Raw genomic sequence first — 14771 nt, 5'->3', positions numbered from 1 at the left:
CCAAACTCCTCCCATGCCTGAGTTTTTGCCTCAGCAACCACCCGAGCTGCATGCCGCTTTGCCCGCCGGTACCCATCAGGTACTTCTGAAGTCCCACAGGCCAAAAAGGCCCTATAGGACTCCTTCTTCAACCTGACAGCATTCCTCCCCGAAGGTGTCCACCAACAGGTTCGAGGGTTGCCGCCGCGACAGGCACCGACAATCTTGCGGCCACAGCTGCGATAAGCCGCCTCATCAATGGAGGCACGGAATATGGTCCACGCAGACTCAATGTCCCCCACCTCCCCCGGAACGTGCTCGAAGTTCTGCCGGAGATGGGAGTTTAAGCTCCATCTCACAGGGGACTCCACCAGACATTCCCCGCAGACCCTCACAACATGTTTGGGCCTTCCAGGTCTGACCAACATCCTCTCCCCCCAGCATCCAGACAGCTCAGCACCTCTCTTCACTCGGGTTTCCAATACATATGGCCGCAGATCCAATGAAACAATGACAAAGTCGATCATCAAACTGAGACCTAGGGTGTCCTGGTGCCAAGTGCCAAGTGCAAATATGGACACCCTTATGCTTGAACATGGTGTTCGTTATGGACAATCCATGACGAGCCCAGAACTCCAACAACAGAACACCATTTGAGTTCAGATCGGGGGAGCCGTTCCTCCCAACCATGCCACTCCAGGTCTCACTGTCATTGCCCACGTGAGCGTTGAAGTCCCCCAGCAGAACAAGGGAGTCCGCAGGAGGGGACAACGTACAGGCGCCAAGATGGGGAGCAACAAGTATGCCCACTCCTGCCTGATGCCTCTCATCGTGGGCAACTCCAAAGTGAAAGTATGTCCTGCCCCTCTCAAGGAGACTGGTTCCAGAACCAGAGCCATGCGTTGAGGTGAGACCGACAATTTCTAGCTGGTACCTCTCAACCTCACACACTAGCTCCGGCTCCTTCCAAAACACAGAGGTGACATTCTACGTCCCAAAAGCCAGCTTCTGCAACCGACGATCGGACCGCCAGGGCCCCCTCCCTTGGCCGCCACCCATCACACACTGCACCCGACCCCTTTGGTCCCTCTCATAGATAGTGGGCCCATGGGAGGGGGGACCTATGTATCCTCTTCGGGCTGAGCCTGGCCGGGCTCCATGGGTAAAACCCCAGCCATCAGGCACTCGCTATCGTGCCCCCCCTCCAGGCCTGAGTCCAGAGTGGGGCCCCGGTGACCTGCGTCCAGACGAGGGAACACCAAGTCCAAAGTTTTCTTTCGTCATAGGGGCCTTCGGGCTGCACTTTGTCTGGTCCCTCACCTAGGACCTGTCTGCCTTGGGTGACCCTAACAGGGGCATGAAGCCCCAGACAGCATAGCTCCTAGGATCAATGGGGCCCTCAAACTCCTCCACCACAATAAGGTGGCAGCCCAAGGAGGACTTATATAATGTTGTTGCGCAACACCCCCCCCCCCCTTCTTTCTCCACTCTCTCACTCTAGTACTTCGTCTTCTGAGAGGGGAGATGTGCTACCAGCTCTCCTTCTAACGGGTTAATTGAGTTTCCTAAATCTGCTGGGATTTACCCTGTCCAGAACTGAAGTAAACTCTGTTTAAACTGGTTTCGACAAACGATTTGCCTGGTTCCTGACGGCCATCATCCAGGTGTCCCACCCTTCTTCCCCCTGTGAATCAGCCAGACTGATCAGCCTGCAGCCAACTAGTTTCACAGAGCTCACCTGTTAACGGTCGCTCCTTCTCTAAATTACAACTTGCTCTTGTTATTGAACCAGGTTGGTTTTAGTGACTCGGCGAGTCCCAAGGATGATGTTTTACATTTGGGCTACCAGCAACCTAAAAACATTTTCCACTTATTCAAACATCAGAGCTATTTTACAACCATCAAAGAACTTTAAGGCGACTCATTAACTGAATGTCCACAACATCTTTTAGATTTTCTTTATGCTAAATATTTTATTAGTAAGGCAGTTTTGCAAGGGTCAGTACAGCTTAATTCAGTAGCAGAAATAATCAAATAAGTAAAATCAATCATCTAGTCTATCTTTCCCTACTGCTGACACTGAGAACTAAAAAGGGAACCTTTGAGAGAGACGGACGGAGTTTGGCGTTTCGAACCCCAGACCTGGCCTGATGATGAAGAAGGTGCTGCAGCAGGAGGAGGAAGTTGATCGATGAAGGCAGGGATCTCTGAAGGTCTGATGAGTTTCTTCTCCTCATGGATGGTGAGGTCACACAGGACTTGGTGCTGGCAGGAAGGAAGGCTCCAGTTCTTCTTCTTTGTCTTTGTTTTTATCTTCATCTTTGTCTTTGGGGTCTGAACCCAGCTGATGAGAGAAGTGCGATGTGAAGCCACAGGTTGTGGGCCTGACGGGTTGGTCCCCATGCGCAGGACAGTCTTCGGCTCTGTGGCCCCGGCTCTTCTTCAGCTGCAGAGTTCTTTGTCCATCTGGATCTTGGCTCGAAGCTGCCTGGAGGATCCAACCAAAGATTCCTCTTTTGCTCCCACCTTTTATAGGGTTTATCCACCTTTTTGGTGCGTTTGCATTGGCTAGCACTGTTGCTGTGCTGGTTTCATTGGCTGACTGTTTAGACAGATGATCTCATATCCATCACTGTCTTACAGACATTATGTCCTGATGTCTGTGCTAATGTCTCAGGGTTGCTCAACCTCCTATGTCCCTTGCCTGCATGACCTTTTCTCTGAAACGTTTACATTGTTCAACAATCTGTTTCCATATAAGGCATTGATCATCTCTGCTCTCCTGTTAGTTCCCCTTTTCCCTTAACCTTTCACCTTTCACCTACCATCTACCTCCAACATATTAGTGATCTGTAATTGCAGTTACACCTTTTACACCATTTCAAGTTCAATGTCAAAATCACATTTGTCACATTTATTTTCTTTAGCTTCTCTGATTTATCATTCATTTATAATTTTATAACCATAACTTATTAATTACTCTCATTATAATCTTAATGTGAGTTATTACAGATGTTTTCTGAAAAGAAACCAAGAATAATACATGATTCTAATTATTTGATACCAAAGTTACAGTTAATTGTTTTTCTTGTAAGTGTTCCCACAAATGTAAGTGTACGTATTATTACAAGTAAACTAATATTAATATAAGTATTTTACTTTGAATCTTATCAAATTACTCAAAATGTTTAGATTTCATTCTTTAAAACTTTCTTGCTTTGAAATAAAAAATAGTTTCAGCTATTTTTATAAATCTGCAGGCTGGAAACTTACTTCCTCTTTTTCCAGGAAACCTGCTTTTCCTGTTTCATGAATCTCTCTGACTGACTGATTTCTGATTAGATAGAAAAAAGAATTAAAGCAAAGTTTGCAGGAGACAAAAACAACACACACAACCAGATTTATTTTATTGACACTTAAGTCTACTGTTGGGCCTTGATGTCACTTGAATGATTCATTTTAAAGATAACTTTATTTATTATTACTGTTAAACTAAAATCTCCAGCATGGGGAAGTGGGATGAGCTCGGGTTTTCTTGACACCCCCTCCACGAGGTCAGACCTTTCACATGCTGGGAGTCCATCACCCTCCTGCAGTTTGCCGTCCTCATCCCCTGGAAAGAGAAGAAGTTCGTCTGGGATGTGAAGATGCAGATTCTTCATCCTCAGTTGTCACAGAGGGCTCAGTGTAGTCATCAAAACTCCACTTCTCTTGACAATAATTACATTACTAAATCAGAATACCACAAAGTCTTTATTTAATATTAATTTAAACATTACTGGCACCATAAAAGATAAATTCACAAATAAAACACCATATATTTTCATTTTCTTAAGGATGTAAAGCTATTTAAATGACCTATATAAGACCTTTACACATCATAAATGATATATATACATTTGTAGGAGGGGTAAGAGAAATATAGATACATGAAAACAAACTAGATCAACTATAATAAAAATGCCATTTACAATGTATACATAAGAAACTTAATTAAACAAAAGTCAATAACAAACAAATGAATTAGATTCACAGAAAAATAACAAATCTGGTCGTTACAACCAGGGTTGTTAAATAGATGCAAGCTAAAATTTACATTTCTGCTTTTATGGTGGCTAATATATTATTATGAGACTTTTTGTTGGTAGAATCTCATATACAGGAAAAGATGAGATAAAACTATTTAGTCCATCAAGGTGCATAGACTCTAAAGCAATAAAATAAACACATTCATAATATCAACAATTCAAAATATCAAACAATTTATGCATAGAGCAAAACTCTTAGCATGCTATAGGTAAGTGTTATAATTTAGTTTGGTTAACTATAATTACTGCACTGAAAATAAATGACCTCTAATGGATGTTCTTAGTTGCCAGAGGAACACAGTAATGCCTCATGAGCTCAGAGGTTCAAACTGACAAAAAACAAGATGGATGCTATCTACTAAAATATTCCTTGCCATCTTCCATGTTCTTTCAGCAAACAGTTGAGACAGAGTTGTTTTTGGTTTGGTTGCTACTTTACATGCCATTGACAGTCTTCTTAAAAGTTTGTCAGTCTGCAGCTCATGTGACCAAACCAGCCAAGGAAATGAAAAGTTAAAACACTCAACATTGTCTTGTACACAACCTCTAGTTGGGTAAGCCCAAGATCACTAAGTCTTAAAAGGTAGAGGCTCTGAGAACAGTTCTTAAAAATATAGTCAGTGTTTTCAGCAAAGTTGACCTGACTGTCCAGGAATGACCCAAGGTATTTCAAATTAGCCACAATTTCAACAGGGGAGCCATTGAGAGAAACTGGAACCACTTTAAGGTCTTGTTTATGTCATTTAATTAGCTCTACATTCTAAAGAGAATGAAAAATAATAATAAATAATAAAGAATTTGGTATTCTGATTTAGTAATGTAATTATATTAGTTGTGATAACCCCCAAGCCACTAGAGGCAGTAGCAGGCCCGACTATGTGTAACCTGGTTGTATTTCTCTTTTGTTATAATTACATAAAATGCCCTTTTTTTGGTTATTTGTATTGATTCTTACCTGACTGAAACACCTCTAAAAAATCTGTTGTTGTTTTAACCGTGTTACTTTAAGAGCCCATCCTTTTTATTTCTTCTTCTGTGGTATTGTCTTTAAATTGTTTGTGCCCCTTTGACCCTCCCCTTTTGTCATGTTGTCCTGCAGGAGAGGACTTGGACTTGGACTTGTTTTCTGTTTGTTGTTCTGGTCGGGTATAATAAAGCAAGAAATCATCCTTTTAAAGACAATCCGTGTCACAGCCTGATCACGCAATAAAAACCAGCATAACGCAGGAAAGATCCGGTTACACAGTGTTGTAAAGTAACGAAGTAAAATACTTCACTACTTTACTTAAGTATATTTTGGAGTACTTCATACTTTCCTCGAGTATGAAAATTTTTGATAACTTTCACTTTTACTTCACTATATTTCCGAACTTAATTGCGTACTTTTACTCCGATACATTTTCAATATGTGGTTTAGTTGCTCGTTACAAAAAAGCGAGAGAGAGAAACAAAGTGTTTTGATCCCACCTACTGATTAGCAAGTAGCAAGCAGGCTACCGAACAAAGTCTGTAGCCTGCTTGCCTGGGCTTGTTCATCACCACCAATAGGATACACCTGTTTCGCTTCTCCCATTAAACACAAAGCAAGTCTCGCAATCAGCAGGAGTCACATGGAGGAGGAGACGGAGACCACAACGACTGCAACTACGTCGGACACGGCTCCAGGGGACCACCAGCTGGTGATGAGAGCCCATGGCCTTATTTAAACACAATATACTCTTTCGTGGGTGTTAAAGATTCGTCGTACCGCATGCAGTTTATGTTATTCCTGCCCGAAGATGTGGAAATTCTATCTTACAAAAACTCCCCGTCCAACTTGAAGAAACACATCGAGGTAACGTCTTATGAAATGGTTATAATCCTCCTGTTTCAGTAACTATAGCTTGGTCACTAGGCACTACTGTATTGTGAAATCTTGACCATAAATGAACTTTGTTTGGCATTGTTTCAGTTCCATACATGGTGTATTTAGCTTAGGCCTAATGTTGACTGTAGCAGGCTACCTAGACTCCTCTGTTCAAGGGGGGACAGAAGCCATAGCGATAGCAATTTAGACTAAATTTAACGAATAATAATCAGTTGTAAAGCAGGTTAAGTTAACCTTGTGCTATAGGTAAAGCACCTAATTTTCTTAACTAAATGATGCCTGCAGGTATATCTATTAGCAGGTTTAATTTTGCCTGCACTTGGTTGTGTACATTATTTTAAGTGTATTTGACAAGTTTACCAAAATATAAAAAATGTCATTCAAACTGCATTTGCTTTGTTTTACTTTTTACTTGTACTTTTCATTACATTACTTGAGTACATCCATTTTACAGTAATTTTCATACTTAAGTACAAGAAGTTTCAGATACTTTAAGACTTTAACTCAAGTAACATTTCAGTCAGTGACTTGGACTTTTACCAAAGTCATATTTTGGAGAGGTACTTATACTTTTACTTGACTCTGAGATTTCAGTACTTTATACAACACTGCGGTTACATATGGAGCAGATTTAGAAATACACCAAAAGCAACAGAATTTGCTAAAAACTGTGAGAACGGGAGACCACAAATAATATAGGAAATAGCGCTCCCTTCACTTTCAAGGTGCATCGGTCCCATTTCCAAATAAGGTATGAGACAGTGACAGTGGTCTGTCCCCACCCCTTCCTGTTTTCTGCAGCGAGGTTCTTCTCCATTTATGGGAAATGAGCCTCTTTCCCTTTAAGTGCAGCCTTACTTAGTAAGCATGAGGAAGCGTGTCTCCCTAACTGAAAGTGAAACTTCTGTCATAAGGCTCTGGTACATTTCTGCAGTGAGTAAACGTTTTCTCTCTATTCAGTCCTTTATATTGGTGTTTTTATCACTTCTCCAGCTCTTCCTCTTCTCACCAATAATGTCTTTGTTGTTACAGCTTTTGGAGCACTGCTCTGTCAGATTATCCTCAGTGTTTGTAGATAGATTCCAGATTGTTCTGATTTATAATGTTCCTCTTTTATTATTTACAAGACAAGATGGAGTCTGAGAAAGTGATCGAAGTGGCGACTCTGGGCCGACCGTTCAGACTCGGGATGCTGTACGACTGCCGCCAGGATGCAATCATTCCTGGTAAGGATTTATATTTTCTTATTTTTAAATGATTATTTATTTTACCTCATTTTGTGAGGGGAAGAAAAGTGTTTTTTTGTTCATTATTTTCTGTCTTTTTATCCTTCCTTTGTCCTTTTATTTTAGCTTTTTAGTTATGAGTTACTCAGTTTTTTTAAAATGTTTTTTTAGTTTTGAGGCTGTTGTATTTTGAGGGTGTGGCTGTCATGTGTAACGGTTGGCATAATGGTGCTGAGAACTTGAATTTCCCCATCGGTAGAGGAAGAACTGCGCCTCATTTCCGCCCCATTAGTCATCTACTGATTTATGTTTGTGAAAAGTGATGAGTTTTTTATTTCACAGTGGGCTACAATATAAAATAACACATTTATTGTTTTCATACGATATCACATGTGATTATTCCCACAAACCAAAAGCATTCGCTTAATAAGATGCTTATTTGGGGGTAAAGTCCATGTTTGTTTCAAGATGTCTTATAGAAACTGTATTTGATCTTAATGTTTCACGTTGCCAAAGTCTTGGAAAGTTTGGTAAAACATGGAGCTAACACATGAATAGATCATAGTAAACCCATAATGTAATAAAACTAAAAAGGTACAATCAAAATTATTCATAACTCTGTCAGAGTTACAATTGAAGAGCTTTTCATTCAATTACAATTGTAGAGGCATATAATTATTTTAATAGTTAAACATTATGTTGTTTGGCTGGTTCGCACTAAGATACATTTTAACCTAAAAGAAATGGACTGGGTCAGTCTGACCTAAAAGTCAGGAAGGAATTCAGATTTGGAGAGATGTGGAATAAAAAGAGAGGAAAGATGTTAGTTTTAAGCTGATGTACAAGAAAGTTCTTTTCCCCTGCTTGTCTGCGAAGGAACTGGGCCAGAACCCAAGACTTGGGAAAGAATCTCTCTTTGGACAGATAAGGAACAAACAGTTTGACTAATAGTTCTTCTGATGGAGCAGATTTAATTCCAGGAAGTCGACTCCTAATTCTTGGAACTTCTAAATTATACATCCGGTGTAAAACGGAGCCAGAATTGCTACGCAAATTAAGTCCAGTAACTGGTCAAAGCTTCCCAATACACACCAGTTGCCACAGTTGCCACATGCCATAATGGGGTTTTCCTAGCAGTCTTTAAACGCACCATGTGAGGTCAGTTTTAGCACCAGGTGTATTTGTCAACAAAGATTACTGATTGCATCAGATTGTAGCCATGGCAACACAACAATCAAACTATGAAGATAATTTTTTGCACCTTTACTTCCTAATTAAATTCCACATTTACAGTTTAATATTAGAATCAAATTTGTATTGTCACTGTAAATAAATGAATGCTAAAATTTTAGATCTATGATCTCTGTTACAGTTAAAGCTTTTGTTAACCCCGAAAAATAGTCTATTACCAGGATTTAAAAGGCAGAACAAAAAACACAGCTTTACTAAGAACAAACACCTGCACAGGGGAGAGAATGTTGTACAGCCAGACGCCATCAAACCAACTCTGCCAGACAGCGAGCAGAGCATCAATTTTATTCACATCTTAGACGCCCAGGTGGCGCAAAAACAATTCCAGGAAGTCAACCAAAAATAACGTTTCTTGGAACAAGGTCATCAGGTGCAAAGTTTAGGTGAAATGGGAAATTAGACAGATCATGACGCAACTCCACATATATAGAGTAGATAAGAGACACGTGGTTTCCAATAATCGCCTTGCTCGCTTCACACCCCGATGGTTCAACAGTTTAATCAGAGCAGGTGCGAATACTATTTCATCTTTATCAGCAGTTAGGTGTCTATACAGAAATGAGGCTGTTGAAGGGAAATGAGCCGCCCTTGCAGACAGAATGACTTGTGGTTTGACACTTCCTCTCAACGGAAGCTGAAGCTCTGAGCTGCTGCTCAACTTCAAGAAACACACATGATAAATGAAAGAACAAAATTAAAGAAAGAAATAACAGTATGAATAATTATTTCATTTGACACTTTAATGGGTCCCTGAAGGTCTGGGGGTCCTAAGCAGCTGCTGGGTTTGCTTTGACTTGGGCCAGAAAATAAAAAACCTTCAGAGAAAATGCAGTAATGTAAAAAGTTCTGACCTCTGAGGTCGTCTGGATCTGTTTTCTTCATGTGTATTTTTAGGTCAACAAGCTTCCAACAACAGACAGAAATAGAAAAAATAAAGGTTACGTTGCTTTCCTTCATCTTACTAATGTAGATGATTGTATCTCACTAGTTTGGCTTTTGACCTTTGACCCGTTCACAGCTTTATACAAACAAAGCCAGTGATGGTGATTCAATGTGTTAGGATCTGTTGATGTTTCAGTTTGGTTTTGTTATGTTTTGTGTTCCTCAGTTTTTCTCTCAGTTCTGCCTTGTTTCCATTTACACTTCAGTTTTTTATTGATTCTAGTTTATTTCCTGTTTCTATTTATTCTTTGTTGTTCTAGTTTTATGTTTCTCTGGTCTAGCTATTCTGTAGTTAGATTTATTTCCTGTTTCTCTGTGTACTCTCCCCCTTCACTCACATCGTGATTAATACTCCGCGCTCCTGTCTGCACTTTGGTCCAACGCACCTCATGACGTCTTATAAAACACTTTGTGCTTGATACCGATATGAAAAACTTGTAGTTACCAAAATGGAGTTACCATTTCAAAGACTGTGAAATGACTGTTGCTTAATGGAAACTGTCAGTGTTTTGAATCTATAAACTGACTCTGAAATCCCCAATATATGAATGTTTTCTCTGCTTCTACAGGATTAACACTCTGGGACTGTGATGACTTGGAAAAATACAAAAGTGAAACCCCACAACGAAACAGTAACTTTGAGATAGTTGCTTCTGAATCTATTCAGGACAAATCTTCAGCCCTGGATGTTGAAGCATCTTTGAAAGCAAGTTTTTTAGGCGGCCTAGTTAAAGTTGAAGGATCGGCCGAATACCTCAATGATCAGATGACGTCCAAAAATCAAGCCAGAGTAACACTGCAGTACAAAGCTACCACAAAGTTCCAAGAATTATCAATGAATCATCTTGGAAGAGGCAACATGAAGCATCCAGATGTTTTTGAGAAAAAAATAGCAACACATGTGGTCACAGGCATTCTGTATGGAGCTCAAGCATTTTTTGTTTTTGACCAAGAAAAATCTGAGACAGAAAATCACCAAGACATTCGGGGCAACTTGAAAGTTTTGATTGAGAAGATTCCAAAGCTATCTATTGATGGTGAAGGTTCCTTACACCTGGAAGATAAGGACAAGGAAAAAATCCAGAAATTCTCCTGTAAGTTTTATGGAGACTTCCTCCTTGAGAAAACTCCAACAACCTTCCAGGATGCAGTAGCAGTCTACCAAAGCCTGCCCAAGCTGCTGGGAGCCAGTGGAGAAAATGCCGTACCAATCAAGGTCAGGATGCTGCCTCTGACTAACTTAGATTCTTCTGCAGCTAAACTTGTCCGTGAAATAAGTGTTAGGTTAGTTCAAGAAGTACAAAGTGTCCTGGAGGAGCTCAGTGACCTGGAAATAAGGAGCAATGATGCAATGAAAAACAATACAACACAGCAGTTTCCACAGATTAACAAAAAACTTAAAAGTTTTAAAAGTTTGTGCTCTGAGTTCAGGCTTGAATTTCAACAAACGCTATCAAAGAAGCTCCCATCAATCCGAGGAGGAGGAGAAGAAGAGTCTGAACTTGCAGATGTCTTGAAGAAGATTCATTCCTCACCTTTCAACAGCAAAAACCTCAATGACTGGATTGACTGCAAAGAGAGAGAAATATATGCTCTGAACTCTTACATCAGGATGATGAAGAACACCAAAATCAAAACATCTCTGACTATCCTAGATGAAGAACTTCTCAATGCAGAGCATGCTGTGTGTTTTGTCTTCAGCTCACTGGAAAGAGATGAGCCATACCTCTCTGCTTTGCTGAACTACTTAGAAGACAAAACCAAGTCAGACGATTCACACAGTTATGATATTGAGAAGGAACAATGGTATCTCTCAAACAACCTGAAAGATGAAATGAGAACAAAGGTAAAACTCTTCAGTGACTTTGCAGAGGCCAACACTGAGACCAAGAACACAACATTCCTGGCAGTAGGTCTAACAGATGAGAAACATGAAGGTTCAACCATCTACCTTTATAAAGACGGAGTTCTTATCAATGAGAACTTTGAGCCTCCTTCAATGCCTGAAACTGTGACAGCTGCTGAGATAAACCACAGCAGTGTGACTCTGAAGGTTTCTCCTCCCAGGTTTGGAGCAGAGAGCGTCACATCCTACTCTGTTGAGTTCTGCGTCAGTGGACAAGATGGATGGAAACAACAGAATGAACCAAAATCTTCAGAAATCACAGTGACCCAACTGCAGCCAAACACAGAGTACGTGTTCAGATGCAGAGCTGTGACCTCAGCAGGTGTTGGACCGGCCAATGTCATCAATGATCCCATTAAAACTTTACCCTGCAGTCCTGCTGGAGAACCTCAATGTGAACCAAACTCTTCTGAGATATCAGTGAGTTGGGAGAAACCTGCTGAGCTCGGACCAGATGTTCAGATCCTGAGCTACATTGTGGAATACGCAAAGGTAGAAGATCTCAGCTGGAACCAAACAAGGTCAAAAGGTGAAAAGGCCATCATTTCAGAACTTCAGTCAGAAACACAATATTCAGTCAGGATCACATGTGACTGTGGTGAGGCTGGAAGGAGCAAGGAAAGCAAGACTGTTCAGGTTCATACAACAAAGCCAAACTGGTTTTTTGGTGCTGTTACATCAAAAATCATAAATTTGTTTAAACAAAAGCCGAAGAGGCTTTCTGATGCTGATAAAGAATCAGAAAGCTTTGACATCACCAGGCTTTCTGATGCTGTTAAAGAATCAGAAAGCTTTGACATCACCAGGCTTTCTGATGCTGTTAAAGCTCAGAGCACAAAGCTGAAGCCACAGAAAGGACCGCTGCCTGTTTATAGAGTTCCTCTGAAGGAGGAGAACAACAAAATAAAGGGATGCAGGTTCTTCAGGTTTGGAGAACTCAGCAAAGTTGCTCCCAAACAAAGTCGTACCATCATGGTTCTTGGAGCCACAGGTGCTGGGAAGTCAACTCTCATCAATGGGATGATAAATTACATTCTAGGTGTTAAATGGTCAGACTCATATAGGTTCAACTTAGTGGACGATGGTCAAACAAAATCCCAAGCTCACAGTCAGACCTCTGAGGTCACTGTGTACAAACTCAACCACAGGGAGGAATTTGAGGTTCCCTTCTCTCTGACCATCATAGACACTCCAGGCTTTGGAGACACCAGAGGAATAGACAGAGACAGGGAGATCACAGAGCAGCTCCGTAACCTCTTCACTAGTAAAGACGGGGTCAGTGAGATTGATGCTGTGTGTTTCGTAGCTCAGGCAGCTTTAGCTCGTCTCACACCAACACAGAAATATGTCTTTGATTCCATTCTCTCCATCTTTGGCAAAGATATAGCAGAAAACATCAGGATCCTGGTGACATTTGCAGATGGTCAGAAGCCTCCAGTTCTAGAAGCCATCAAAGCTGCAGACGTACCAAGTCCGAAAGGGAAAGATGGTCTTCCAGTTCACTTCAAATTTAACAACTCTGCTCTGTTTGCTGATAATAAATCCTCTGCAGCAGACACTCAGAGTGGAGATGATGATGATGATGGAAACTTTGATCAGATGTTTTGGAACATGGGAACAAAAAGCATGAAAAGGTTTTTTGCTGCTCTAAATCAGATAGAAACCAAAAGTTTGACACTGACAAATGAGGTCCTGAGAGAAAGAAAACAGCTGGAGGTTTCAGTTGAGAATCTGCAGGTTCAGGTTAAACTTGGTTTGGCCAAAATGGAAGAGATCAGAGAGACGGGAGAAAAAATCAAAGAGCATGAAGCTGAGATCAGTAGAAATGACAACTTTGAGTTTGAGGTCACTGTGAAAAAACCAATACAAGTTAGTATCTCAGGTACTGGTAAATTCATTACCAACTGTCAGCAGTGCAGTGTCACCTGTCATTATCCTTGTGGAATATCAAATGATGCTAATAAAAGAGGATGTGTGGCAATAGATGGAAATGGATACTGCACTCAGTGTCCAGGGAAATGTTACTGGAACGTTCATTACAACCAAAAGTACAAGTGGGAATACAAAGATGTTACAGAGAAACGGACAATCGCAGACCTGAAAGAAAACTTTGAAAAGGCCACAGGGCAGAAGATGACTGTTGAGGGACTGATGAGAGAACTAGAGGCTGAATATGGTATCATGCAGGATGGGGTGAATAAATTAATAGACAAGTCAGCAAAGTGTCTGAACAGACTGAAGGAGATAGCACTGAAGCCCAATCCTCTCACCACTCCAGAGTACATTGATATGCTGATTGAAGGAGAGAAACAGGAGGCCAAACCAGGCTGGAAACAACGAATTAAGTCACTGATGAAGATAAAACAAAAAGCAGAGCTTGTGACTAAAGTGGAGAAAGGAGAAAAACATTTCCTCTGATCAGAGTCGCTTGATGTGAGGTCTTAAATCAACAGATTTCCTCAGAATCATTTAGATTTTAATTATTACTACTCTCTTAGCTTTTGTTCAAAGCTATTTGTTTTGTTTGAAACAGGAAATATAAATCCTTCATAAATGATTTTACCAGCATCAAATACATTTTTCTAAGCTAGTCTGACTCTTATTACTGATTTTGACACATCAGGACAGGAAAATATTAAATCTCTCTGAACTGCACCCCGTGTCGGTGAGCGTACCGATACAGTTCCTGCGTCGTTTCCATGTGAACGAGATAAATTGTTTTGTCTGTCTGGGATCATTTTGATCTATTATTCTGTTATCATTTCCACTTTTGATCATTTTTCTTTCGGCTTATTTCAGTTCCTTTTTATATGATATTTGAATTAGTTCACAGGGATTAACTTTTATTTGTATTGTAGGTGAAAGTAGGATGTGCTCCCAGGTCTAACTGTAACCGGAGCTCTTCCATAATCTCAATCTCGTAATCTGTTGATGACAATGACAAATAAATCTTATCTTATAATGCTGAGGCATCAATGTGTCCAGCATGACGGGATGAACCGGTTAACACTCCAGACTTTATTGAATTTGCCTGCAGTGACCTTTTAAATCCAGAAGATGTCGCTGCAAGTGACAAAGCAACAGTTTCAACACAGTTTGGGAAATGAGCCCAGTGAGCCTCATCTGCCATCACTACTGGTAGATTCATGTCAACATGTTGAAGCTGTTTGGGTCGCAGAAGGCAGGCATTCTTATGTGAGGCTTGATGCTTTTTGGTGTTTTAATCTCATTTGCTAAGATAATTTTGGGTTCAGTTATTCCTTTAACATAAAGTATTGTATATAATATTTTTGCTGTAATTTGATTTAAAGACCTGCAAACATTTGTAAAACATTTCAGGTAGATGATCTTTATGTGACAAAACTTAAGAATGTGATTCAATGTGCTTTTAAGAGTTGTACTAAAATAATAAATGTAATAATAAACACATTAATGTTGTTTTGTCTCTTTGTCTTTAAGCTCCTCTATTTAAAACCTGAGTGAAGAAAGTGAAATTATTAAGTAAAATAAAA

General features: G+C 40.4%; 1 protein-coding gene across 3 annotated transcripts; it reads left to right on the top strand.

The window, feature by feature from the left end:
• Positions 1-6767: 6767 nt before the first annotated feature.
• On the top strand, positions 6768-14692 carry LOC116720920 (uncharacterized). 3 transcript variants are annotated; one of them, XR_004339488.1, is made up of 4 exons: positions 6768-6867; positions 7062-7160; positions 9923-13784; positions 14448-14692. XR_004339488.1 is itself a non-coding variant. In XM_032564384.1 (4 exons), exons 2-4 carry the CDS (start codon positions 7067-7069, stop codon positions 13675-13677), a joined length of 3759 nt encoding a protein of 1252 aa, XP_032420275.1. In that variant the 5' UTR covers positions 6768-6867; positions 7062-7066; the 3' UTR covers positions 13678-14692. The 3 variants fall into 3 exon arrangements, 2 of the variants coding, with proteins under 2 accessions (XP_032420275.1, XP_032420274.1); XM_032564384.1 differs by having other exon boundaries at positions 9923-11975; positions 12066-14692; XM_032564383.1 differs by having other exon boundaries at positions 9923-14692.
• The last annotated feature ends 79 nt before the right edge of the window (positions 14693-14771 follow it).

Source organism: Xiphophorus hellerii, chromosome 6 (genome assembly GCF_003331165.1).
Source record: "Xiphophorus hellerii strain 12219 chromosome 6, Xiphophorus_hellerii-4.1, whole genome shotgun sequence".
Lineage (NCBI taxonomy): Eukaryota > Metazoa > Chordata > Actinopteri > Cyprinodontiformes > Poeciliidae > Xiphophorus > Xiphophorus hellerii.
The sequence above is the reverse complement of the archived record's forward strand: the minus strand, read 5'-3'. Positions and strand labels throughout refer to the sequence as shown.